Source organism: Poecile atricapillus, chromosome Z (genome assembly GCF_030490865.1).
Source record: "Poecile atricapillus isolate bPoeAtr1 chromosome Z, bPoeAtr1.hap1, whole genome shotgun sequence".
Taxonomy (NCBI): Eukaryota; Metazoa; Chordata; class Aves; order Passeriformes; family Paridae; genus Poecile; species Poecile atricapillus.
Window position 1 is genome coordinate 9,593,703 of NC_081289.1, and position 25,625 is coordinate 9,619,327.

At 38.1% G+C, this 25,625-nt stretch overlaps 1 protein-coding gene across 1 annotated transcript in view; it reads left to right on the forward strand.

Moving 5' to 3' along the window:
* The first annotated feature begins 429 nt into the window (after nucleotides 1-429).
* Nucleotides 430-25,625, forward strand: part of LOC131593076 (voltage-dependent calcium channel subunit alpha-2/delta-1-like) — a 362,152-nt gene continuing 336,956 nt past the window's right edge. Inside the window, exon 1 of the mRNA XM_058865274.1 lies at nucleotides 430-1,077. Coding sequence (XP_058721257.1) covers nucleotides 983-1,077 — 95 coding nt within the window. The 5' untranslated portion in view covers nucleotides 430-982. The remainder of the gene's footprint in view (nucleotides 1,078-25,625) is intronic.

Consider the following 25,625-nt stretch of genomic DNA (forward strand, 5'->3'; position numbering starts at 1 on the left):
TCTGGGTTAGCGATGCGGCGGGGCGGGGGCGAAGCCCGAGGACTCCGGGCCGTGTCCCCGGGGGCGGCTCCCGGAGGCGCTCAGGGACGCTGCGGGCCCGGGACGCTGCGCCGGGCGAGGCTCCGCTCCAGCCGGCCGCGGGGAGAGCGGCATTTATAGATACATCCATGAAATAAATATCTATTTAAATCGCAGCCCAGACTGGTGGCACACGGGCTGCGTGCGGCTGCCGCTGCCGCCGCCGAGAAGGCAGGAGGGGGCTGGAATTAAAATAAGGCACGAAGCGGTTTTAAAAATAGCGTTGTGGCTGCGCGGGGCGGCGCGGGGCGGGGCGGGGCGGCGGCGGCAGCGCGGCCCCGGGGCGGCCCGGCCGGGAGTTCCTGGGAGCCTTGTATGGAGCGCGGCCGCCGCAGGGCCCGGCGCCCGCCCCCGCTGCTCGCCCCGACTTTCCTTCCCCGCTGCCGGCAGGGAAGGCAGGAGCCGGCAGCGACCTGCGCGTCTCCAACTCCAGCCCCTGCTTCCCTCCTCTTCTTCCAGGAGCCGCCACCCCGCCTGCCTCTCTCCTCCTCTTTCTGCTCTGCAATCAGTGGAATAAATCGGGGAAGGACGCGCGCACACACACGCAGAGTAGGATCTGTTACAAAAGTAGCGCTGATGGCGGCGGATCAGATGAAGCTGGAGCTGCTGCTGGAGTAGCAGAGAGTGGAGTATCTCTCGCTCTCTCTCTTTTCTCTGTTTCGCCTCTTCCCCCACTCCACCCACAGATCTCCATCGTTTCTCCTCCTCCTCCTCCCCACCCTCGGCCGCGCTCCCGCTTTCCGCGCATCTCTGGGCTGCGCCTCCTGCGAGGGGGCGGGTGGGGGGAGCGGAGGAGGCTTTAAAGAACCACGGCCCCCCCCGCACCGCCACACACGATAATTGAATTTATTATTATTGCCGTCTCGCCGACTTGGGGAAGGGGGATCGATCTTCGATCAGGAAGATGGCTGCTGGCTGGCTGCTGGTCTTTAGCCTGACACTTTTCCAGTCCCTGGTGATGAACCACTCCTCGGAGGGACCCTTCCCCTCGGCCACCACGTAAGTCCCAGCGGGGTCCGGGGGTCCGCGGCGGGGGCACGGCCGGGGCGGGGGCGCTCCTCGGCGCCAGGGACAGTGACAATACAAAGGAAAATCAAGTTAGACCGGGTGGAAAGTGACGATCGGGAAAGATTGAAGGTTTTCGGCAGCTTTTGCTTTGGAAAGAGTCAGGGTAGCTGAAGGTCCCGCCGGGACGGTCGCCGGGAGGGGGAAGCTCCGGTGGCGGCCGGCGGCGGGACTTTTGAGGTAAAGGCTTCGCCTGGGAATCCCGCTCCGGAGCGGCTCCCAAATATACCCCGTCAGGTCATCCTTGTCGAGAAGAAAGTTTCGAGTTACACAGAGTCCGCCCCTTCCTCCCACGGAGGTTATTCCAGCCTGGATGGAGTTTCAACATTGTTTATAAGAAAACCTGAAAACTTTGGCAATTTCATTAAAATCCACACGGAAGGCGGATTTCGTTGTCTTTCCGCGGCCGGCATGGGAAGCGGGGCAGGCGGGCAGGGCTGGGAGTTCCGAGCCCGAGCTCCGGCTCCCTCCTGCCTGGCCGGGCTCCAGCGCAGCCGCGGGGGCTCGGGGCTGCGGTGGCTCCGCACCCCGGGTCCCGCCGGGGGGGCTTTGGCACGCTCAAAGCCCCACAGCTGAAGAACTGTTTCCTTCAGCCTTGGCCTTGCAGGTCGTTACTTCTCAGAAACAGCTTCGCGAGAGCTGAAGGATGCTCGCGGTGCTCGCAGCTCGGTGCCTTGCCTGGCCCTGAGATAGAAATCTTTAAAGCACTGCGGAATTATTAGCATGAAAGTGTTGCCCAGAGCAGTGCAAAGATCAAATAATAATGATGCATGAAAAGAAAGGCAAAAGGAAGCCAATACATCATATTGAAGATTCGCCTACAGATAGGAAAAAAAAAAAGTCCACGACAAAGCACTGTGTGATCGTGTTTTCTTCCATGTTCTTCTCTCTCACCTCATTATTTTTGTATTCTTTTTGTTTGGTTGGTTTTTTGAAGCACTTACCTTAGTCTCCGAATCTGGGTTAAAGCTACCAGTAGGTAACTTTTAAGTGGATGACTCACTTTAATGCATTTTACATAAGAAAAACAGTGCTAATGGTAGTCTTTCCTTATTGTTTAACACTGGGTGGAATTTATTGGTGTCGTTCATCCTGGGCAGAAGGATGCCTTGCAGTAATTACCAGCAATGCATTTTCACCAATTAGTACTGCTGGTAGGTTGTTGTAATTGGATTCAGTTCTGAGTATCGGTTCCATTATGAAAGACTCAAAGGGATGCTCGCACTGTTAAATGAAGGGAATACAAAGATAAGTGTAGAATAACCACATAGTATCTTTTAAACTGAATAAATACAGCCTTTCGTTGGAGGGAAAATTACCTTTTAAAGCATTCTCGTGCTGCAGTTTATAAAGATGTGCCATGTAGAAGCAAGTGTTGCAAAATACCAACCCAGGGCTTTTTAATTGATTGTTTTCTTGTGTTTAAACTCCTGTATTTACGTTTTTTTGAGCTCATATATTTATGGTTTCTCACTGAGCTGATAAGGTTATCCTACACAACTAATTACAATTTATCTTTTAAGTGGATTTTTCTGGGTTTAAAAGAGAAAGAGAAATGGAACACAGTGAAATTAAAATAATATAATATAAAAAGAATATATACAATTTCAAATAGAACTCTAGATTGCTTTTTAACATACGTGATATTCTTTTAAAACTGGTTTTGTCTCCCCATCTGTTTTTGCTAATTTCCTTCCAAATTTACTTTTATTGACAGTCATGGTAATAGAAATTGACAGCAGTGAAACATATAACTTTATAACTATACCTGTGATAAAGTATTACAGAATATTATGTTAATCATCAACATTTCCATGTTCTGCACAATTTCCTTGCTGTTTGCTCTATATTTTTCTCATTGTTATAACACTGAAATATTGCAGAAACAATCTGTAGCAACTGTGCATCCTTCAGAGTACTGTTTTCCCTTTGGAATGGAATCAAAGTGCAAGCAAGGCTCAGTTTGTTTAGAAGGCAGCACACAACAGGTTGATGCAGGGAGAGCTGCTTAGCAAAAAGTAATGATGTAACAGGTGAAGGAGAGAACAATATTTCTATTCTTTTTTAAGACTTGACAGCAGTGTTTCATTTCTTACTAAAAATTACAAATGGGGAAGAACAAAGAGAAGTGACGCACATGCTCTTAATGTAAAATATATTATATATTAAGAATATTAAAAATAGGAATAAAAAAAAACATGGGAGAAGAGAATAAAGGAAAGAGAGGATATGAATAATTGAAGAACTGGAGGTTTGCTGATATTATGTGCTTAGCTACCTGCTTTCTCCCCATTATTTTCAATCTCTTTTTTCTCTTTGTGAAAAAGTTGGTTTGAGGAAGCAGGATTTCCCAGGTGTTGTGTGAAAAATGTGCGCATTCAGAGCTATAGAGTATGTGATTTCTTCAACAACTCATTACTGTACAATCACTTTTCCTTCAGTCATCTGTTTCTTCTGCATTAATAAATATTTTAACATGTACTTTTACAAAAAACGTTCATAAATCCCTATCACAAATATAATAATATAGAAGCATGTAGTATTCTTAGCGAGAAATCTGAAGGTTTATGCAATGCCTGTTTGATAGAATCTCAGTAATTTGATTAATTTTAATTCTCTGATAAGGAAAAAAGGCCCTGATGTGTTTACACAGCAAAATATAGAGAATTTCAGGTGCAGGTTTGTGTTGTATGAAATGGCAGCATTAATTTTTTATTGAAAATCTGAGCAGGTGGTATTGCATTCCTTGCTTCCAGTGTTGAAATATTTCACTGCAAATATTGAAGACTGTCCTTTAATAAACTATTTAAGTATAGTAGTAATTGTATCTTGATCTGAGCTGTTAGGCTTAGCTGCTGATTGATGCATATTGCGTTCCATTTAAACGTATCATATTAATTGTGCCATGTGTTAGGGATCTGTTTGTTGGTACAAGACACCACGTTCTTACTTTTAACATAGCAGCTCAAGGTCCTTCAGTTACACCTGCAGCACAGCAGATATTTTGCCCTTAGATGAGAATATAGTATATAGTACTCCTGGCACTATAACCACACTACTGCTATCACAGTATGCAAAGCACTTCTGTTTTGTAGCCATACATATTTATTTATCATTCACATCTGTACAGGCTTCAGAAAAAACATGCTATTAAATATACAAGGTTTGTATGTTGCCTGACAGTGATAGCAGAGGACTCAGTTTATTTCTTCTCTCTTCTCTGTATTTCATCAAGACTGATAGTCTTAAGTATATCTTGTAATTCCTAAGTATCCTTTTGGCCCAGCATGTGTTGATATTGTTACTGATAGTGAGTAATGTGCTACATACTCCTTTCTGATAATAAACCTGTTTGTACTGATTAAAAAAAGAAAAAAAAAAACAACCCAAACTAAACATATTTTAATTTCTATAAACCTACAGATGAAGCCTTTCAAAATCAATGGGTCTGTTTCTGTAATTACTACATCATTGTGGATATATTTTAATGCCTTTTTTTTTATCCCTCCTCTAATTTTCCTCTGCCACTCATTTTCTCTTTTTCCCTTATTTTTTAACATTTTTTCCTCAGTCACTTCTTCTATACACATGTATTACTTTAAATATTTTATTGAAGACAGATCCACTACTTACATTAATTGGTTTAAAACATTGGTGGATAAAGATAATATAAAGATAAAAATAGTATACATATGAACATATATCTATATCTAGGCAGACAGGACATTTTTAGAAGATAAGTTGTGTATTCCCATTTTTCACTTGCATGAATCATCTTTACTGTTTTGGTGTCATTAGGACAGCTCAGGGAAGTCTATATGAGTCATACGAATTAGGGCTTGCACAACTGGGACATTCACATTTTTGGCTTCTGCACATGGATGGACCTAACAAGTGTAGGTCCTGCTGAGAGTGTGGCTGGGCTTGGTCTCACCATCACTTTCTGTATGGCACCAATGACCAAAGGTAGATGATATTTATGATGTTTTCTTTTCATCTGTTTCTACTGTCAGGGATTTTGATACCTCTCATATGCATAAAATCCCATTTACAGCTTAAAGTCTATGAAAGAAGAATGCCAGTTTAGCTGCTGATGTTAATTAGAAAAGACTGCTGTATTAATGGATTACAAAATATCAGGCTCTTTCTCATTTGAAAATTGTTTTTTTCTCAACCTATTTAAAACTATTCACTGTTAGGAAAAAATAAAGTACTGAAGTGTACCTTCATATCAGTGAGTTGGAAAGAGAGCCAAAAAATGTAATCTACTTAGAATCAGGAGAGTGCAATATCACCTCTTAGTGTTTTCTCAGCAGCACATATCTAAGTGCTGAGCATTATGCAAGATGCTTAAACCCACTGATATTTTAAAGAGTGTTGTTCCAATCCATTCTTGTAGTGGAAACATACTTATTCTGAGTGTGAAACAGCTTGTTGATTGGTGGTGTTTATTTTGGTGTTTTGGTGGGATTTTTTTGAGTGTGTCTTGGGTTTTTTGTTTTTTTTTTTTTCTCTTGTTTTTAATATTTTTTTTAATGTCCCTGTAAATGTGGTGATGATAAATACTAATTATTTGGATCCACAAAGCATTTTTCTGTTTTATGTATTTTGTGGTGTTAATTGTGAATGGGCAATTTCTTTGCTGTTTCCCTCATAGGCATTTATGCTGGTGCCTCAGAATTAACAAATTCTATAGATTTGCATTTTTTTAAGCCTGAAAATTCAGCTGAAAACATCAAAATAGATACTAATCATAAAAGATGAAATTTCATTGAAATAAATCAGAATTATAGAGGTTCTTGCCATCTTTCATTTTGCAGTGATGCTATTTTCAGAACTGCATTGCTCATACCCTGCAAAATGATTTTATCCAAGAATTCAGCTGCTAGAAAGAGAGCTGGAGCTTGGCAGCACATTAGCCTGAAATGTATTCATTGTTAAATAGAAGGCCTGTTGTACAGATCTTAAAAATATTTATCTATCAGAACATTTTAAATTGATGGAAGCATGGTGAAATTCTTACTGCTTTAATGTTTTGTAACAAACAACCCAAACTCTGGTTGCCCACTGGTAACTGACGTGGTTGTGCCTTGATCCTTCCTTGCCTTCTGCGAGAATCCCGTATCCAAGGTAGTGTTATCTTCTAGACCAATATTTGACTTAAACCTCTGTAAGATAGGAGTTCAGTATAGAAGCATTTTAGCAGAGAAAAATGACTCATTCTCTCTGTTGCTGACCACAGTAGAAGCAGAATTGAGCCACAGACTGTTTTGTGCTTCTTTGCAGCAGTACCTGGGCTTTTGATCCCCTATGCTTGAGCTGCATGTTGTATTTAGAGCGCTCATAAAGACCTTTGTGACAAAAGGTGATACTTTCAATGGCAGAAAATGTTGTGCCTTGTTAACAAATTTCCTTTAATAGAAAAAAAAAAAAAAAAAACTTATCAGAAAACCATCCTGGAATAAAATTACTGGACCATAGCTACAATTTGGTAAAGCCAGATGCCATAATTTACATCTTTTACAAATGCTGAATCAGACTTCTTTATAGAAAGAATGACAGCTCAGTGTCCTTAGTGTTCTGGTAAAACAAAAGCATACCTAGAACCTTGAACATGCACAGAAAATGAGAAGTATAAAACAATAACTGCATTTGTGCCCCCAGCCCTGGGCAGCGCCTGTGTGCACTGTCTCAGATCGCTCTTAGACCATTCCTGCAGCAGCTTTTTCTTTCCCCCTACAGCTGCTGCAAGACAGGTATCAATGAATACTGAAATGATTTGCATTTGAGATTACAGCTCTGATTTATCTCTTGCTGAAACTATTAAAGAGCCTGATCCCACTCAACTTTCCTCAAACATGCATAGGGCAATTCTCTGTTCTGTAGGATCAGACCAAGAGCTGAGTTTTGTATCAGTTATGCCATTGCCTACTGTAGCAAATTGGTCAATAATTTTAGGGGGAGTTATGACTCTTCTTTCCCACCTGATTTCCAATAATAAGGAGAACTGGATTGAATATTGTTTGCAGAGTATGATTTTTATGTTAGGCAGTACTGTGTAATGCACACAGTAATGCTGCAGGGGCAGCTCACATTTAAGGTGAAAATACCTAACACTGATAGTGAAATTACTGTCCACTGCACTTCTACTTCAGTAATGTTCATGGGTTGTATAGTCTCTGTTTAGGGCCAGACTGCTGCTTGTACCCTGGAATGAAAAAGTCCCATTGATACTTTCAGAAAAATCTGTGCAAGAGTGAAAATTTTCAAAATACACTTTTTAATAGCTAAAATTAATGGCATGTGCCTGCAGCTATTCAGCTCAAGAGGGATTTTTCTTTTCCTTCTCCACTGCTTTCCAAACTATTTTTTGACCTACTCTGCTTCTAAGCAAACTCAGTTTTTCACACCTTCCTTCCTTTCCTCCTTCCTTCCAGACTTAGTAATTTTTCAGGGTGAGCTGTAAAACAGACTCCCTTTCACAGCCACCCTGTGACAAGATATGGCTCACTGTTTGAGAATGTTACCCTAATGATGGCAGGGAGAGGTTTTTGCTTATGTCCGTCCTTACAACACCTTTCTCTGCATGCCAACAGCAAGCCGATGACAAAGAGTGAATTTCTGTTCCTTGTATCATTTTTTCCTATTTATTTACAAAGTTTCTAACAAGTTTATGAAAATGATTGACATTATTTTGCATCAACAAATCAGCAAGCTTTTGCAGTTAATTACAGTAATTCAAAATCAGACTTTTTTTTAAATCTGAGGCAGGCCTGAAATAACCATAGAATGTGAATGTGAAGTTGTAATATTGCTGACTATTATAAAAAGTGATTTATTGGATTTTCACCCTCTTTAAATTACATTCTCACTCCCTCTCATTTGAGAGTTGGGTATGGTAAGAACTATAGACTGATTTTGCAGCAGATATTCTACATAGTGATTTAAAAATTTTCCTTTTTTGAAATTTCCTTTGTTTCTCCAGGACCATGAATTTTCATCCAGAAATGCAGGAGGAAGATTTTTTTAAAAAATGTGTCCTATTGATCATATGAACTCAGAATAATTTTTGCACAGCCTTTATTAGATGTAACATGGAGGTATATATTAGATTAGTGGTCCTTTTTTCAGCATAAAATGCTTCAGTTGGAATCTGTGAGCAGTCTCTCAAATTTATTCATTATAATAAAATCTGATTCACTTTTTACCTGATTTGAGAGGTAAATGAGAACACCAAGGATTGCTGAGTTCACAGTTTAGTTTTTGTAGGAATCAGATAAATTATGTGAATTTTTATTTAAAAGAGAAAAGTTAGACTTGATTCCAAGCAATATTTGAACTGAAATGCTCCTATTTTCCCTGTGCAGGTTCCCACTAGACTGGTCTAGAAGCTTCAAATTTTTCCCAGTGATATTTCTTCTGCCCTTATTTTCACTCAGATTTTTATTATATTTTGATAGCGTGGACTAAATATTCTTCCACGTAGGCATAAATAAAAGGTTATAAAAGTTCTGTGGCTAAGGTTTGTGGCAATATTAAAACCAAAATCAAGTCATGCCACTGTTCCAAATTGTCACTATTAATATTGTCATGGTATGTATGTATGGTACTGTGCTGCCTTTTTCTTTATACACTAAGGTAGTCTTAAACAAACCAGTGAAAGGGAGGTTTTCTTCAGTCTTGAAATGAGCAGAAATTTGCCACACTAGGTATATGTTGACTCTTGATTAGAAATTCCAACCTTTTCCATAGGAGGGAACTGAGTCATGGGAACTGTTTTGTCAAAGATTATTGAAGTGAAACATTTTGCAGTCTGAAATAGATGAATTGTTTTATCAACACTGCAGGAAGGAGAAAAGTAATGAAAAAGAGATGACAGGAAATATGTATTACAAAATTAGAGTTCTTATTATTCCTTCCCTGAGTCTTACAGGTCACTCCTGCACATGTAGATCCAATGTCCCATGAGAGCAGACAAAATGTTGAGGGATAAGTACAACAGTCAACTATAAAAGGCAACTTTTATTTAATGGTATTCTGATGTGGACTAGTGTTGAAAAAATTTTTGTAAATGGCTAAATGAAGCCTCAACAGTAATAATTGCCCCCCAGTGTGGATTGGGGTTGTCTATTTGGTAGAAGTCTTGTGGATACAAAATACAGCCCTATACTGGGAGGCAATGCTCTTTACTTTACACTCTACCCTTAAAACTCTGTTTTGTGGGTTTAATCCAGAAATGTGGTGGTTTTTCATGCAGATGATAATGCAGAAGTACCAAAGTTCCCTTTTTTTCTTTTTTTTTCCCAGTATATGGCAGTTTTCTGGCAATTGATTTAAGCAGAATAAAATATAATATATAATATACTAGTCATTAGTAAGTAGAGTAATTTTTGCAGAGCTTATTGAACATCCATTTTTTCTGTTAGCCTCTCTTGTAATTTTATTATTTTTATGTATGGGTGTAAAAAGTTCTTTAGATTTTTTTTTTCAAAGACAGGTGTAATTGAAGAATAATCCATGTAGGGATGGAAACTAAGTGTATTGAGCAATGAACCTTCTTGCACCCTCATTTTCTCTTGAGAGAACCCTGTGTTAGGTAGGTTAGCTATATGTGTGTTTCTTAATACAGGAAGTACTTCTTGATCTGAGATTTTTCTTAGAAATTAATTCAGTGGCACCAATTTTGGAAAAAAAGAAAAAAAGAGCAGTAGACTCTGCTATTTATTTTATCACAAATATTCTTAAGTTTTTTCTATGATGTACATCCTGAATTGTGTGTACCATGGCTGGGCTTTTTAGCATTAAATGCCTCTCTTTAAGTATTATCTGCCTCACTTCCTCTGCCTTGCCTTATTTCTCAAATTTTGAACCTTATATTTCAATATTAATTTCTTTCAGTAAAGCTGGAAAATTCAGTATCTTACCATTTAGTCAGGCAAGGGTTTATTGTCAAGATTAATTTGTTAGCTAATGTCTCTAAAGCCTTCTGTAGTTGAAAAGTGTTGTTAAGCTGTTAAGCCTAATTTATTAAGATGTGTGTTTGCTATATTCCCACTTTACCTCAGAAACTTGCATGACCAGTCCTTTCCTGGATGGATGATATCTCTGGTTTACCTGGTTCTCAAAGTGTTTTTTTATTAGAATCTTTGTAGAAAAGTTACCATCATATCTGATTCTTTTGGTAACTTGTGATCTGGAGATCTGGAAGAAGTTAATCCCCACGATCTGTACTTTGGATGTACACAGATTGCAAAACATAAGCTTAACAGCATTTTTAGAAACTAACAGGAGTCAGCAAAAATCTGCAGACAGTATCGTGAAGAGAAGCCAGTATGTGACTCATGCCTACACCGCGCGCTCGTTGCACTCCTTTGCCAGTCCTGCCAGTTCCTTTTCCACTGTGGAAAGCGCTGGGAGCTGCAGATCCCAGGATTTTCTGAAATTTGTGCTGTGAGTATTTTGATCTTGGAGAAGAGACAATAGTTAGATACAATAATAGGCAAGGACTTGTGACACAATTTCGCTAACATGATCTGTTGCTTCTTCAGCAGCAGGGGCTATTGCTGGTTTTATTCCATTTCTAAACGGGAATGACACCCAAATTGTCACCCTGCTTGAATCAATGAGTTTAATAAAGCAAGGTGTCCTGTTTCTATAAGAAAGATGGTAAGAAAAGTACATACATTTTTCTGTTTACAGACTAGTAGCAATAAGATGATCATCAGCAATCACTGATTACAAGACAATCACCAAGACCCTTAAGATTTCAAACATGAGTAACATAGTTTTCAGTGCAATTATTTTTGTTTGCTACAGCCAGTAGCAATAGAAGTGTAGTTCTTATCATTTTTTTTGTTATTTACCAAGCCACTTTTGTTGCCTTAGCATCTTCTTGATTAGATTTTTTTATCTGTTGTGAACATATTTTAGATTATGTGGTAGGTGTATAAGCTGGGAGAGAATCACTAATATGTGCAGGAACATATCTTAAGGAGATTTCACTGTAATATACACATGGGGAAAAGGTTTGTGGTAATTGAAGGCAGAATCTGGTCTCTTTTGACTGATTAGAAATACATGAGGGATCTGTGCATGACTAAGAATATGTCTAGGATATACTCTGAATGCATTTGGAAATGCTTGGGTACCCAATTTCATCCTTCTTTCCACCAGTGTAATTTCAGCATAATGAGTATCAGTCCTGTATCATTTAAATCCTGAGTGCAAGGATGAATCCACATAAAGTAATTTCTGATTAAACACATACAGGTTTCATTGCAGCAGAATGAGTCATCACTGTCAAGGCCTGATTGTGAAAATTGCATAAAATAAAATGCAATACATGATTTTATTAGGCTTTGCAGAGGGGAATATCCCAAGGAAACCATGTGTGATATCAGATGTGGTCATCTGTCTTCCTTTTAAATGATAAGCTCTGACACCACTTCATTGTCTGTGCCCCACTGAGCAAGTGTCCATGTGAAAAAGAAGTTCTTAATGTGCTGGAAGGTGCTGAAAAATGTTACCCCAGATTAAGAAGAAACATTATTTCATTAAATAAAAGTGTGGAATTGTAAGGAAGAAACACTTTCCTTTTCAAAGTACTGCAATGTCTAGTAATGTGCAGGTTAACTCTAAGTGGCTTTCACTAATGTACTTTTTTGTAGTTTTGGTTTTGTATTTTTTCTTCTTAAGCAATTAGTTATTTCTAGAGCTTAATTTGGAATGGTAGGAATGATAGAAGTAATTTAATTTAACCTCTCATTATGCACAACTGAGTAATTAATGTATCTTTGGGTATGAAGTCTTGAGTTTTTGGTTAATTAGAATTGAAATCAGCAAGAAATTTACAGAGAAACTTTGTATTTGTCTCCAGTGAAGCTGGATTTACTCTGAAGGATGTTATTGATGCTTTATGGGGACATGAGGTGAAATTCTGATACGATAGCTGCTTTGCTAATAGAAGCACTTGGCCAGTGTCTTAACTTCTTAACTTAACAGTAATATATGTTCCTTGTATAGATACACTCTCCCAGTCTGCAAAATTAGCATTAAAAGCACCCATCACTTCCTTGCCTGGCTAGTGAGAGTTTTGGTTAACAAATGACCATAAAGAATATTGTAGTAGATGTATGGAACAATAATTTACTTGCAGGTATTTTCCTGATAGCATTTTTTTTTCCTTTCATAAGTCCATTTATTTATAGAATAAAGTATTTTTATGGCCTGCAAGATAGTCTGGCACAATCATGCTCAGTTATTCTTGTAGGTATCCATGGTTCTACAAACACTTTCTGTATTTGTTAGAGATGCTTTCAATGTTGCAAATACAAGTTAAACATTGATGATTGAATATTTTGTTCCACTTGTCTCATTAACTGGCACTCTGTTTTTATTTAGTGAATAGTATTCTACTCAACAATTGTCCCATTTCTCCCTGTGGGAATAATGTCTTTATATAATAAAAGAATGATCAATATTTTAAAAAATCCTTTAGAAAAACTTTTAAAAGAAGTTAAAAGGAAGTTATCCAGTTATAAAGCTTAAACCCTTGAAAACTAGGAATAGTAAGACAAGAAACTGCCTTCAGCCTTAAATTGTTTTCCATATAATATCTTCATTGTGATCCCGTGTTCAGTTACAAAACCAACTCTATTTTTTCTTCTGAAAACACCTTTAATTGAGAATATTACTCAAAATGCAACCCCACTGTAAGACTGGTGGATTTTGTAGGTAACTTTGGTAAAGCTGCACAGGACATACCTTGTCTTTTTATAGTGTAAAATTAGTAATAGTTGCCACCACATGGAGAGAGTGTAGGGGCATCTGCCTTTGGGAATTGAAGGTAAACCATGGCCAAAGCTATTCTCTGAACCCAAAAGCTATGATAAAAATATCCTATTCAAAGAGATATTTTGAGATGTTTGGATTTTTTTTGTATCACAAGGACTTTGTTTCACTGCAGTAAGAGAGAGTGATGGTTGCTGCCATGTTTTTTATGCTGTGGGACTTCAATAATTGGTAGCCTCTCACTGGGCAGGAATTATTTTCTAGCTGGAATTTTTCCTGAAAATTAGCAAACAGGAAATATCAGCAATATACTAGAGAAATACCTGCTGTTCTAATTACCTACATGGTTGAGAAAAAAATCAAACTTCTTGTGCCTAGTTCTGCATTTTAATTGTGCGGTGATTTTTTGATCAACCATATCCAAATTTAACAAATTCCAGTACTTCACATTTTAGATTTCTTGTGTACCTGATCCAGATTTCCTACACTGATACTAAGGGATGTGTATTTGGATAGAACTTAACTCAAGGCTTTCTTGATGGCCAAAAAGTTAACTTGCAAACCAGGATCATCTACAATATCACTCAAAGACTGCTTAAAATAAAGCAGTTCTTCATTACTTATAATGAAACCTTCCTACAATATCTGCAAAGTAATAAATGAAACCATTTTTTTTCTTAAAAGAAACCCCCCAAAAAACAGAGAGAGAAACCCAACAAAAAACTCCACAAAACGTGCAGTATTTTAAATGTGCTTTACTCCAAAGTTCTTAAACAAATATTTGGTAGGCAAATGTAGGCTGCATGAGGTACACAGTTTTGTTTGTTGCTGTGAAATAGAGCTTCTACTTCAACAGTAATTTAGATAGATTCAGTTTGTGGTTTGTTACTATGCGATTTGACACAGACACACACTCTCCATGCAACATTTCTTTCACCTGGGAAAATTGGATAATGCACTAATGAAGGTTTTCTTGGCTGATAATGCTGTCTGTTTTCAGAGTGTAGCAATTACACAATCTTTTTACCACTCAATGTCTATCTAAACAAAATCAATGCAAAAATAAGGGCTATTTACAGTGAAGTATCATTATTTTACATTGTTTGTTAGTTCTCAGAGTCTGAAATGATATTGAAATGATCCAGTAAAAAAAAATCTCAGGAGCTTTAAAGCCAGCAATCTAAAGGCCACCTGATTTTTCTGTCAGCTCAAATAATTCACCAATACTTGTCTGCCTCTGTACAAATGTAATACCTATCATTGCTGCTTGCCTTTTCTTTTTAGAAGAAAAGCTCAATTCTATGCATCTCAAAACTAGACTTGATTTGAATTTACATGGCTTCAAAATTGGAAACTGGGACTGGATTAAAGCTTCCAAATCATTTATTTACAACAATATGAGAGTTTTGTGGTCTTTTTTTTATTATTATTCTTGCACAGTTTTCTCGTTCATCAGTGAATTCTTCAAAGGGGCATGGAGAATTGCTTGTACAATTGTTTGTAATATGCTGTGTAAGTGCTGATTTTTGCTATACATATCAAAGAAGAATAAAGGGCTGCATTCTTATTGCTATTAAAATTATGAAAGCACATCCAGGCTATCAGCTACTTCACAGATTTTAGCCTGCAAGCTAAAGTAAGGAAAATTCAGATTAAATATACAAAATGCCTTGATATTACAACTAAGTATCTTGTGGATCCATTCATTAAAAGCTATCATGGTGCTTCTGAAATGTTAAGTTTCTAAATTTGTACTGATGAGAAATCTGAAAGAGCAAAAGCCCTCTTCTGTATTACATGGGAGCTGGACAGTACTTTTTCCATTTCCCAACTTTTTTATTTTCAACTGAGGTATTTTTAAAAAGGAAAAAAAACTAAAAAACTTTTCATTTTTAAGTTCACTTAAAAGGTATAAATATGGAATGGTATCATAATATGAGATGAAATAAAATATTTCTACTGTAGTTTTTCAGATTTTTTGATCAAGTGCTGAATTGGCTACTGCATCTGAAGAAAATATTACTAAATGATGCTGATAAAACATATTCCCTGGAAATATTTCAGGTCAATTTGGATAGGGCTTTGTGTCCTGATCTACTTAAAGATGTCCCTGCCCATTCTAGGGAGTTGGATTAGATGACCTTTAAAACTTTCTTCTGATCCAGAATATTCTAAGATCTTATCTTTTTTTACATTTTTTCTGAGTTTTTCTTTTAGTAGATGATTTGTGGATAATTTTAGAGGCTGCTATAGATGTTTTCCTTGTTGCCAATCTACTCCAGAGGAGCACAGTGATGTTGAATAGCTTTCACTTTTGTCTTAGATAATAACTTTTAATGATATTAAACTTGACCTTTTCCGTTCTCATGCCATGGAACAAAATAATGCTAAAGCTCCATGGAAATGGTCTGGAACCCCTGTTTTCTGAGTGGTGGTAAAAAAAAAAAATCAAAAATTCATAGCAATTATGTACAGAATAAAATCTCTTGCATGATTTATTTTATATCTCTGGTGCATTTCTGGATCTGTTCTCTCATATGGCTGAATGTGTTGTGCACAGTTCAGTTTGACAGATGTGAATGAAGTGTGTTGGGCTAGGTGCCTGAGTTTTCCAGTGTACGTGTCTCCAACAGCAGCATTGTTGTTGTACATCATGTACATGTGTCTCTGTTCTTATTAACACAGTGCTTGAAACCTCCAAACAAAAGGGACAGTCCCTGTATCACTACAGGTTCTGTGTGAGAGAAACTTATGAGAATGAGGCAGAGCTCCTTAGACAGGAGGTTTTTCAGGGAAACAGCATCCCTAGTAATGATAATGCAATATATTTTATGTGTCCTCAGGGTTTTCCTTAATAACACTGTAGGGGAATAAGAAATGGCAGGGGTACTGTTATGTATACTGTGTGTGCACCTCTAACATTACACAAGACAGCCAAATTGTTCTATAATTTTTTTTCTCCTATGTGTTCATTGCAGTTATCAATATAGTAGAGGCATGGTTTAGTACCCAGGAGAATGGTATAATGTCTGTCATAGATGATTCCATTAGTGACAGGTAGGACAGAGCAGTAGTTTGCCCAATATTTACTACAGTGTTCTTAGTGCTTTGTAAATGTATGTTGTCACCCTTTAGGACTTCATATCTTAGCATTATTATGCTGCAGTTGTTTTTGCATGTGAATATTTCTGAACAGTCAGGCTGTGCGACAGGTAGGAAGAAAATATTTGTAGGATTGGGGCCAGCTAGTTTTTTAAAGGAACTACATTATTTTTTACAGTACATGTAGTATGGATCCATTTTGTCTTCAGACTGTGATCAGTGGAAGAGACTTAAATTTCTGTATCTCAGTTTCAATGAAATGTTGATAACTGTTCAGGCTCACATCCTATGTATGAGCATGCTGAGATCCATGGGTTTGGGTGGGAGTAGCATGTGATATGTTCTAATTGTTGATACGTGTTTTGCTGTATTTCTCTGTGCTGGCAGTGTTATTGAGACTATACAGCAGTATCATACTTACCCATTATGAAGTGTGAGATAACTAGCAGAATATTCTAAACTGCGGAATTACAAAAGATTAATCTGCATGGCCTCCAAGGAAAAAAGCAAAAAGCACAAACAAAAATTTATCAGAAATATAATCTGTACTTCAAACCTAAATTTATAAAGTTCTTTTATAAGCAGCTAGTGACTGTGTGACCTTAGATGTATGACATGGTTATCTTTGCCTCTGCTAATTGTTCTGCACCACACGTCATTGCCACTCTGCACCATGCCAGGCACCGTGACACTCCCTTGCTCTGAATTCTGTTTTCCCCCAAGTACTGAGTCATTTAATCCTCTGCCTTTTAAACTATGGGGGAAATGCATGGATATGTAGATGGTTAAAAAAATTCATGTTGATACCAGCAAGCCCATAATTTTTACCCTATACACTTGGAAATTCTTCCTGGGACATTGAGGTACACAGAACTACTGTACGTGTGTGTGGCTCATACACAGATTTCCTCTGCAAGCCTTTAGCTCTTGAGCTGAATGCAAGTTCATTATCTTCCATGTGTTTTTATATTCATTTGCCTCTTGCCTCTGTGTAATTAAAGTTAATACCTACATAAAAATTAGCTATGTACACTTAGCAGATAAATGTAACTACTGACTAGTGGTTTAAACTACTAGTAGTGGTAGGCAAAAAATTAGGGTTACTTAGAAGAAGAGGTATTTCTGCAATTGCTTCCTATGCTGTGCGTCCAAGCTGAAACACCCACATTTAAAATCTTTTGAAAATTTAACATTTTTCATGAGGACTGAGAATTTTTTCACACTCATATATGAGCCCACATCATTAATTTTTAACAAATAAATATGGATTTAATCTGCTATTGATGGGGAAAAAAAGGCTTTTCCATTTATTTTCCGAGAAAATAATAGTTACTGAAGCATGAATTAAGCTTGGCCAACAATAGATATAGTTTATTGGACACTGGGGAATACTCAAAGGCCATTTAGCTTCCTTTTTCCAAAAAAGAATGCTGGCTGAATCAGATATTTTTTAAAAGGTTACCTGGATTGTTATGAGTCAGGGAAGGTGGAGTGACGTTGCTTTCTTTGTTTAGGAATTGCCTTTAGAAAGGGATATATGTGTAAAAATAGCAAGATTTTCTCTACTTCCCCACAAGTCTATTTCTTTATCCCAAATCTGTATAAACCCAAATATTTTTGTTTACTGGGAGATGAAAAATTTGAAAGGAGGGAGGTCAGGTGGGAGGAAGGTAGCATCCATGTGTTGAAAGCAAGTTCCTGCTACAGCTGGCAGGATGCTCTTCCATTTGAAATGCAGTACTGCTACTCTGTTAAAGAAAGGGATCTGAAGCCTTTGCAATAGAATTGTTTTATTAATTGGTTGCATAGTGTTAGTTAAAGAAACCTACTTGATTTTTCTTCTGTTGTGTTCACATGTGTACCTATGAGTCATCAATTTATAAAGATGTGCAGTCAGATGAGCTGAGGAAGAGCATCCTGGATTCAGGCAGATGCCAATCAAAGCTGGAAAGCCCATTTCCAGTGACATTGCAAAGCACAGGGATGGATACTTGCTGGAGTTCACTTTGGAATGCAAATGTCACTGCAAAGGCTTCAGGCTTTTGGCTAAGGAGCAGCAGGGAAAGGGATCCACCTGAGGAGCCCAGGTTTGACACAGTTGGATTGCATCCAGCTTGGAGTATCACTGTGCCTTCCTGTAGGAGCTGGAGTTGCTGATAACTAATGAGGTCTGTACCCTGTTCAGAGTGCTTGCTGACAGCATGTCACAGAGCAGCGGTGTAATATAAATAATAAGGTTTTGCTCTGTTTTCTTTATTGCTCTTTGTTTTTTATATTTTTAGCTGCTTTCTGCAAGAGATGGGTCTCTGGATTGCTTGCTCTGGTGCACACACTTTCTTTTTCGCTGGCTGTCTCTCTCTGTCTCTTGACAGGTGTAAGGAGGATCCTAAATATAGAAGCCACCCGTCAGTTGGCTTCAGCAATCAGCAAGCACTGATTTAGTATTTCTCTTAACCAGCTAAGCTCCAGAAGGGTTTCTTTTAAACATTTATCACTTTATTCCACTGCAAGCTTTCTTTAAAATTATTAAAAAACCTGATTATCCCACAGCAAGAAGAATACTATTAGCAGTCATGTTTCAGAAATGATGGTTGTCAAGAATGGCTCTTGCGACGGAAAGGAGAAAAAAATGCTTTTCAAAGAACTCCCTTGTTTTAGCAGTTCAGTTAATGGTGCTGTACCTCATTGGGGAAACCACTGAGACTAGGTGTAAGTACAGTCTCCAATTTTTAGATGAACACACTTTCAGACATAAGTAGCTGCACACTTCCCTATGATTTTTTCCTTATGAGAAGAAATTTTAATGCAAATGTACTGATTAGCTGGGATTTTCTTTGCTATACACAGAAATTAGGCATGTGGTGAGAAAGGGAGGTGTCCTAGTACTGAATATTTATAGTGCTCACTAAAAATATTTTTAACACAGTGTTAAGTATTTTTAACACAGAGTTAAGAAGTATTTTTAACACAAGGAGATATTTTTCTTTATGTTAGTTTCTTTATCCTGAGGCTGAGGGCAGCACAAAATACTGATTCTCACAAATTAACTGGTCAAATTTAATATTTTACCACTGCAAAAATTCTAAGTAGAATATTTGGAGAAAAAATTGTTGCAACACTTCATTAAAGACAACTTAAACATTTTCTGTTGGTTTGTAGGCAGGTGTCTCAAATTCTTTCTCTTCCTTGTGACCAGTTGCCATTAATATTCATAGAAATTGTTCACAGCCTACAGAGGAGATACTAATTCAGTATCTAATTGTGACAAGTGAGTTGCATGTGATGAAGACCCTTTTTGATACTGATGTGCTTTGATTTTTAATGTTTTATGATTGATTCTATTATTTAATATGTATTATTATATATTATTAATATATATTAATATATATTATTCTATTATTTAATATAATTCTATGATTCTATTACATTTTTAATTTTTAATATTTAATATTCTATTAAACATTGTGTTAAACATGGACACAAGAGAAGTCAATGCATTTATGTAGCTCAGAGAGGCAGTAGTACTTTTTTGTGATAGTTGTAGTGGTTACATGTGGTCTGTCTGGTTGTGAAAATTCTGTAACAAAATATAGAATGTGTTTGTTATGCTTATGTAAGGTTTTATTTTTGGCAACCCGTGCTCCCTATACCCATCGATGAGAAACATCCTGTTTCTCTATTTCTTTTTTTACTGTTTTAAAAATCAGTATAGTTCATTGGAAGCTTCTGCCATGTCTGGGACACGTGCTTTGATGGTTGGTGGAGCGTGAATCAAACCCCAGAAAGGAGTAAGAGGGCTGCTAGGTGAAATAGCAGGACTGGCCCTGAGAAAAGGAAAAATGGTTTAAGATAGAACATGTTTCCAATAAAAGGATGCTTTTCCAGATTTGACACAAGGGATTCTGGGGTAAGTCTAACTCTCTTAGTACAGATAGTCTCAAGCTTTATACCTGAAAATCTGAACTGCATCTAATGCGCCTTCTGGGTGCAAGCTCTTTTACATTTCACAGATCAGAATTTGAACCTACTGAAGCCTAGTAGTTGTGCTTATGAGCTTTAACTTTTGAATTTAAGAAAAACTGATTATTCTGCAGTATGAACTCATGTAATCTGACTGTGACTTTTCAAAGGAGCAAACCAGAGTTGCCATAAGCTGATCATGCAGCTACCAGAGCTGTTCTAGCTGTAACCAGCAGTTCTGTGTGTAGGCAAACACGTCTTTGCTGTGGTATGAGCCACCAGGTTGGAAGGCAGAACTGCTTCTTTAAAAATCCCTGTGCATCTAATACCTAGAAGTTTAAACTCTCCTCAGTCTTCCAAATTTATTTTTCACTGTAGCACTATGTTTTTTTTAGCTAGAAGTTTATTCTCTCCTCAGTTCACCAAATTTATTTTCACTGCAGGATGATTTTTTTTAGCTTGCTAGAGACCTGGCTAGATTCTTTCTGCCTTTGGCACATCATTTAATGAATACAGTGAGAACTTTTCTGCTGAATTTTATCTTACCAGCCTGGCATTTACTAGACAGAAAAGGTGGTAGTCTCTTCTCATGAGCATTGTCACAACATGCAGGAGTGGGCTGTGGCTGTATGTCTGCGTGGTTCTTTTTTGCCCTTTATCCAGGGCACGATCCACATACTCTATTTTCACCTCTGTGTTTTCATAGTCTAGATACATTTTATAAATAGAATAAAAAATTGAACTGAATGATTTTTCCATTAACCTCCAAGAACATTAAATCAGGTCCATATCAGAATTATGTGAAAATATTTTCATTTTGTACTGTATATCATAAAAAGCAAAAAAAAATAAATCTTGTTCAGGAAAACTCATACTAAAACAACTCCTAGCAAAAAATAATGAAAAAAAAAACCCAAAGAAACCATTTATTTTGTACAAGTTAGGAAACTGTCTTTCTAATAAAAAACTTTTTTATCTATCTATCTATCTATCTATCTATCTATCTATCTATCTATCTATCTAGTTGATATTTCTATCCATTGATCTATTTATTGGGATGAAGTTGGGAGTAAGAAACAGTGTCTATAACTGGATTAAGGATCTAAGAGGGTTACAAAGAGGATGTAAGGGTACTTTGTGAGCAGAATGACTAAGATTGTTGATAAAAATAGACCAACTGGTTATGTTGCCTGCTTGGTAATATTGTGCTTGAAGTGCAAATACATGGAACAAAAAGAATCACTGGCATTCTGTAGCATTAGGTAGGGATGGTTTGCAGTGCTGATAGTGACACAAATATGTTTGTTGAAATGAAGAAAGGAGGAACTGTAGAAGCAGAGTGGATAATCTGTTATGCTGAGTGACACTCAGTTTCTGGAGTGACACTCACTTCTGTTACACATTTTGGGCACAAGGAAGGTTTTATCTCCCTTTTCTATGCTGGTCATTAGAACCTGGCCAGAGCAGTTGGGGGGATTATTCTCAAGCCTCAGGCTTTTTCAGACAGCAGAGTTAAAGATTGGAAGTATAAATCTTGACAAAAAGCACAGTCAGTTATGATTTTCCCACAGAGAGAAGGAGCTCTTCACTGTTTTCAAAACAGACCTGTGACTAACAGCTAGCTGTATAAATAATGGAGATCTTACATCTTATGTGATACATAAGAATTATCCTCCCAAGCTACATGGAAGTTCCTTAAGCAAACAAAGTGTTTGTTTTTCAAAAGGCTGGATCGTTTTTAAAAGGTTTTCTCTACTCTCATTTGATAGTGCTTGTATTACTAGAATTTTATTTAAGCAATTTCACACCTTCAGATTGGGGGAATATCAAGTATTTTATTTGTTAGCTTGAACACAATGTATGTCCTCACTGCTGAATTCTAGTCTCTGCTTTTAAAGATCATAGTGAACAAAATCATCCTCTTGTGAGGTGCTATTCCTGTACTTTCAGTGCAGCAGTATTTTGGGTTTGTATCCCATAAAATAGAATTCTTCATGGCAAGAGTTCCATGGAAGAGGCCAAATTCAGTTCTGCCAAAGTAAAAGGTTCAGAAAACAGATGGGCTGGATGGCGGTTTTAAGAAGCAAGGAAGAACTGTGATCCCCGTGTCTGACTGCAAACCTACGCTGTGGCAATTACACAGTATCATTTTTTCTGTAATTTCTGGTTTAGGATTTACAGGCTTACAGAACCTGTAGGTCAGACATATGCCTTCTGTTTTCCTTTCCTTCAGGAAAAAAAAATAAAAATTTAAAACTCATGTTTCTGTATGTTTTTCTTTTTGTTGAAGATTGAGACTAGATTAGCTGTTAGGAACATTACTGTTTGATGAAAAAACCCTACCCTAGGTCTCTTCTGACACCTCCCTTTGTTATTTTTTGTAAAGCTATCATTCATACACAAAACTTTTTCCATTCCAGGCTAAAACTCAGATACCGCTCCTGAGAAATGAAAGAGTTGGTAGTTCAAGAAAACAGGTCTTACAAACTGAAATAATAATTTCTATGAAGAGAAAGCAGCAAACAACTATGTGCATATAATGTAGTTCTGTGTGCTTCAAACAGAAAAAAAATATAGATCCAGAGCCTTGAGTATTTAACTGCAAATTTATTTAGAACATTTATCTCAATCCTATGACAGTGATGTAGATGTTCACAGCACTTTTCACCAGATGATGGTCAGAGGGCAGGATCTACCCAGCTGTCCCTGAGTGTGCCAAAGAGTGGCTGGCTACAGCTCTCAGGTGCTGGAGAGCCAGTGCTGATCCAACAGCTGTACCAGTGTGTCAGTGCTATGGAAGGCATAGGTTGCAACAGACAGAGCAAGTCTGGTACAGGTTCACAGCTTTCTCCTGTGACTATACATTCATATAGGCCTGGACATCCCAAATGCAGTGTAAACTGTGCTCTCCCCAGCAAAACTTTACAGGAAGACCTACCCTGTCTGTTTTTCAGGGGAGGCTTAACTAGAAATGCAGGCACCAGATGTACTTGACACCTGTGTGTCGCTAGAAGACACAAAATGATTCACATGAACACCTGTCAATGTCAGAACAGAAAAAACAGTGCCTTTATTCTCTGACTCCAGTACTTATAGATTCTTGACAATGACCAGGGATTGGATAATTAAGTTACCACCTTCCCAAGCACACTGGTCACAAGCAACATCCATCAAATGATGTTTCTTAGAAGGAATGTAATAAATAACTTATGTTTATAGAACTGTCATGGGAAAGTAACTAAAACTATGAAAACATTTTCAGAAGTCTTCAATTTCCAGGGCGACATCTCACCCTTTCTCTTTTAAAAAAGAAAAATGAACAATATTCTAAACAATCAGAAGGCTCTAGTTTCAGGGTGATACCTGTGTGCCTCTGTCCTGGGGAAACTACTCAGTGCAGTGTACAATGCTAAACTGAAGTGTTGCCATCAGCACAGCTGTGAATCCATCAGCTACAGACACAAATGCAGAACAACTGAAATACACCTTTGCATAAACCTTTTGGGCCCTGCTTCCATCAGGGAAAGGAAATCGAGGACCGCATAGGAAAGTTTGTCCTGAATTGCCACTCACTTTAAACCATTATAGCCTTTATACTTACTGCCTTGTTTTCAAACTTCCCTGACCACAACATCCCATTTCCAGTTCAAGAATTAATCCCTTAGTGTCTGAAGCACAGGAGTGGCAAATCCTCAGGCAGCATGATCTTCTTAGGAGAAGAGTGTATATGCCAGAGTTGTGTCTCTGCAGAGTGCTTAGTGGGGCACTTACAGAGACTCCCACCCATGGCTTGTCCAAACACATAGGGTTTTACTGTGTGACTTAGAACTCCAGGGATAGGAAGGGGGAGGATTAAAGGGACACTTGCTAGGAGAGTTGCCACCTGGCAGTGCAACAGCTTGAGCATCCCAAGTTTGAAATTAGTCATTCTGAGGAGAGGTTTGTAAGATCGTACGAATCAGTTGTGCTCAAAAAAATCTTGGGATGTTTGATTAAGGAATTTAATCTATATTTCTTAAATTGCTAATAACCTAATGATAAAAATATAAGTAACTTCTGTAATTCAATTATTTAGATGCTTTATTCACATTAAGAAGTCAGATTCTTAAAACTAATCACAGAGCAGCACAAATGCTTCTTACATACGTCCTTTGTGGAAGATTTTTTTGTCCATACATCATGATGTTCCAGCAGGCAGCAGACACTAAATATATTTCTCCCAGGCTTACAGGCCATGTGAGGACTGCCTGGGAGTGCAACCCTGGCACTCCAGCACTCTGTAGCTCTCAAAGGACAGCTGAAAAAGGGTGGCAAGACAGCACAGCTTTGTGTTCACTGCACTTCATGTGTTAGCTTTTGGTGTTGAACATTCAACTTTTTAAAGAGTTGTTAAAGATTTTTCTATTTCTATTTCTAGTTCCAGCAAGAGCCTCAAAGAGGATCTCTTCTGGAGCTGTTGATACAGTGTGGCTTAGGGTGACATGCCAAAATGTAGCACTTCATAAACAGTCACCACGTTTTTAATGGTTTTCATCAGGAGACATTTGCTGAATGTCAAAATGTCAGTCTGACATCTAGAAGGACTGAAACACACACTGAGAACAGCAGCATGAGCAGGGCTTCGTCAGCTGTTTCCATCCATGCTTTCTGGCATTGACAAAAGTATTAATTTTATTGGCCCCCAGTCTCACTGTAATTCTTAAGTATTTCAAGAGCAAAGTGTCAGTTCTGGACACGGTGCAAGTGTTGTTGATGTTGCTGGAGAGCAATCCCAGGGCAGCTGTGAGATTCAGCTGCCCTGTCTGACGTGCACATGGCCACCTCTGAAGGATGGCTGGAGGCATTCCTAAATACTTGCTGGAGGTATTACTAGCTGTCTCTCTCCATCTTCTCTGTCCTTTTTAATGTGCTTTGACATCTCTTGTAGACGTGAGCTGACTCTGGCCAGCCAGACTGTGACTCTATTTCTGCAGTACTCTTGCTGTTCCTCTCCATGCTGTGCCCTTCTCCTGCACAAGGAACATAAACCAGTGCAGGTGTGAGAGGGGATGAACCTTGGCTGCGTCCTCAGTGCATTTGTTATATAACTTAGCCAGTAAAGGGAGCTGGCAGATGAGATTAATTCCTGAACTAGCACGTGACGTACAACATTGAATTTCACAGCAACTGCTCTTGCCCAGTTCTGACACCGAGCATCGTGACAAAAGAAGTCATGCACTGCTTTTGTGCTGTAAGGACATATTTGTTCTATCTCTGCAAGGAAGGAGTAATGACAACTGCCTGAATCTGCAGAGATCCAAGTGCTTCCTCTGTAGCCTTAGACTGGAACTTGGTTTCCTCGAGTCTCTCTTCTGAACTGCAGACACTAAAAATACAGGGATCCTAAATTAATTTCAGATTGTAAAGCACAGGGATTTTAAAGTAGTGGGCACTATTTAAATGTTTCATGTACTAATGCCTGGATATATATAAATATTTGTCTTCTTCAATTCCATTTTAACAAACATTAAAAAACTCCAACATAAAATATATTTATATGACACAAGCTTTCCGTAGCAGTGGGGAAAATTAGCCGCAGTGTGATTCAGGTGTTACTAAACATAGAAACTGCCACTTTTTTCTCTCCTTGT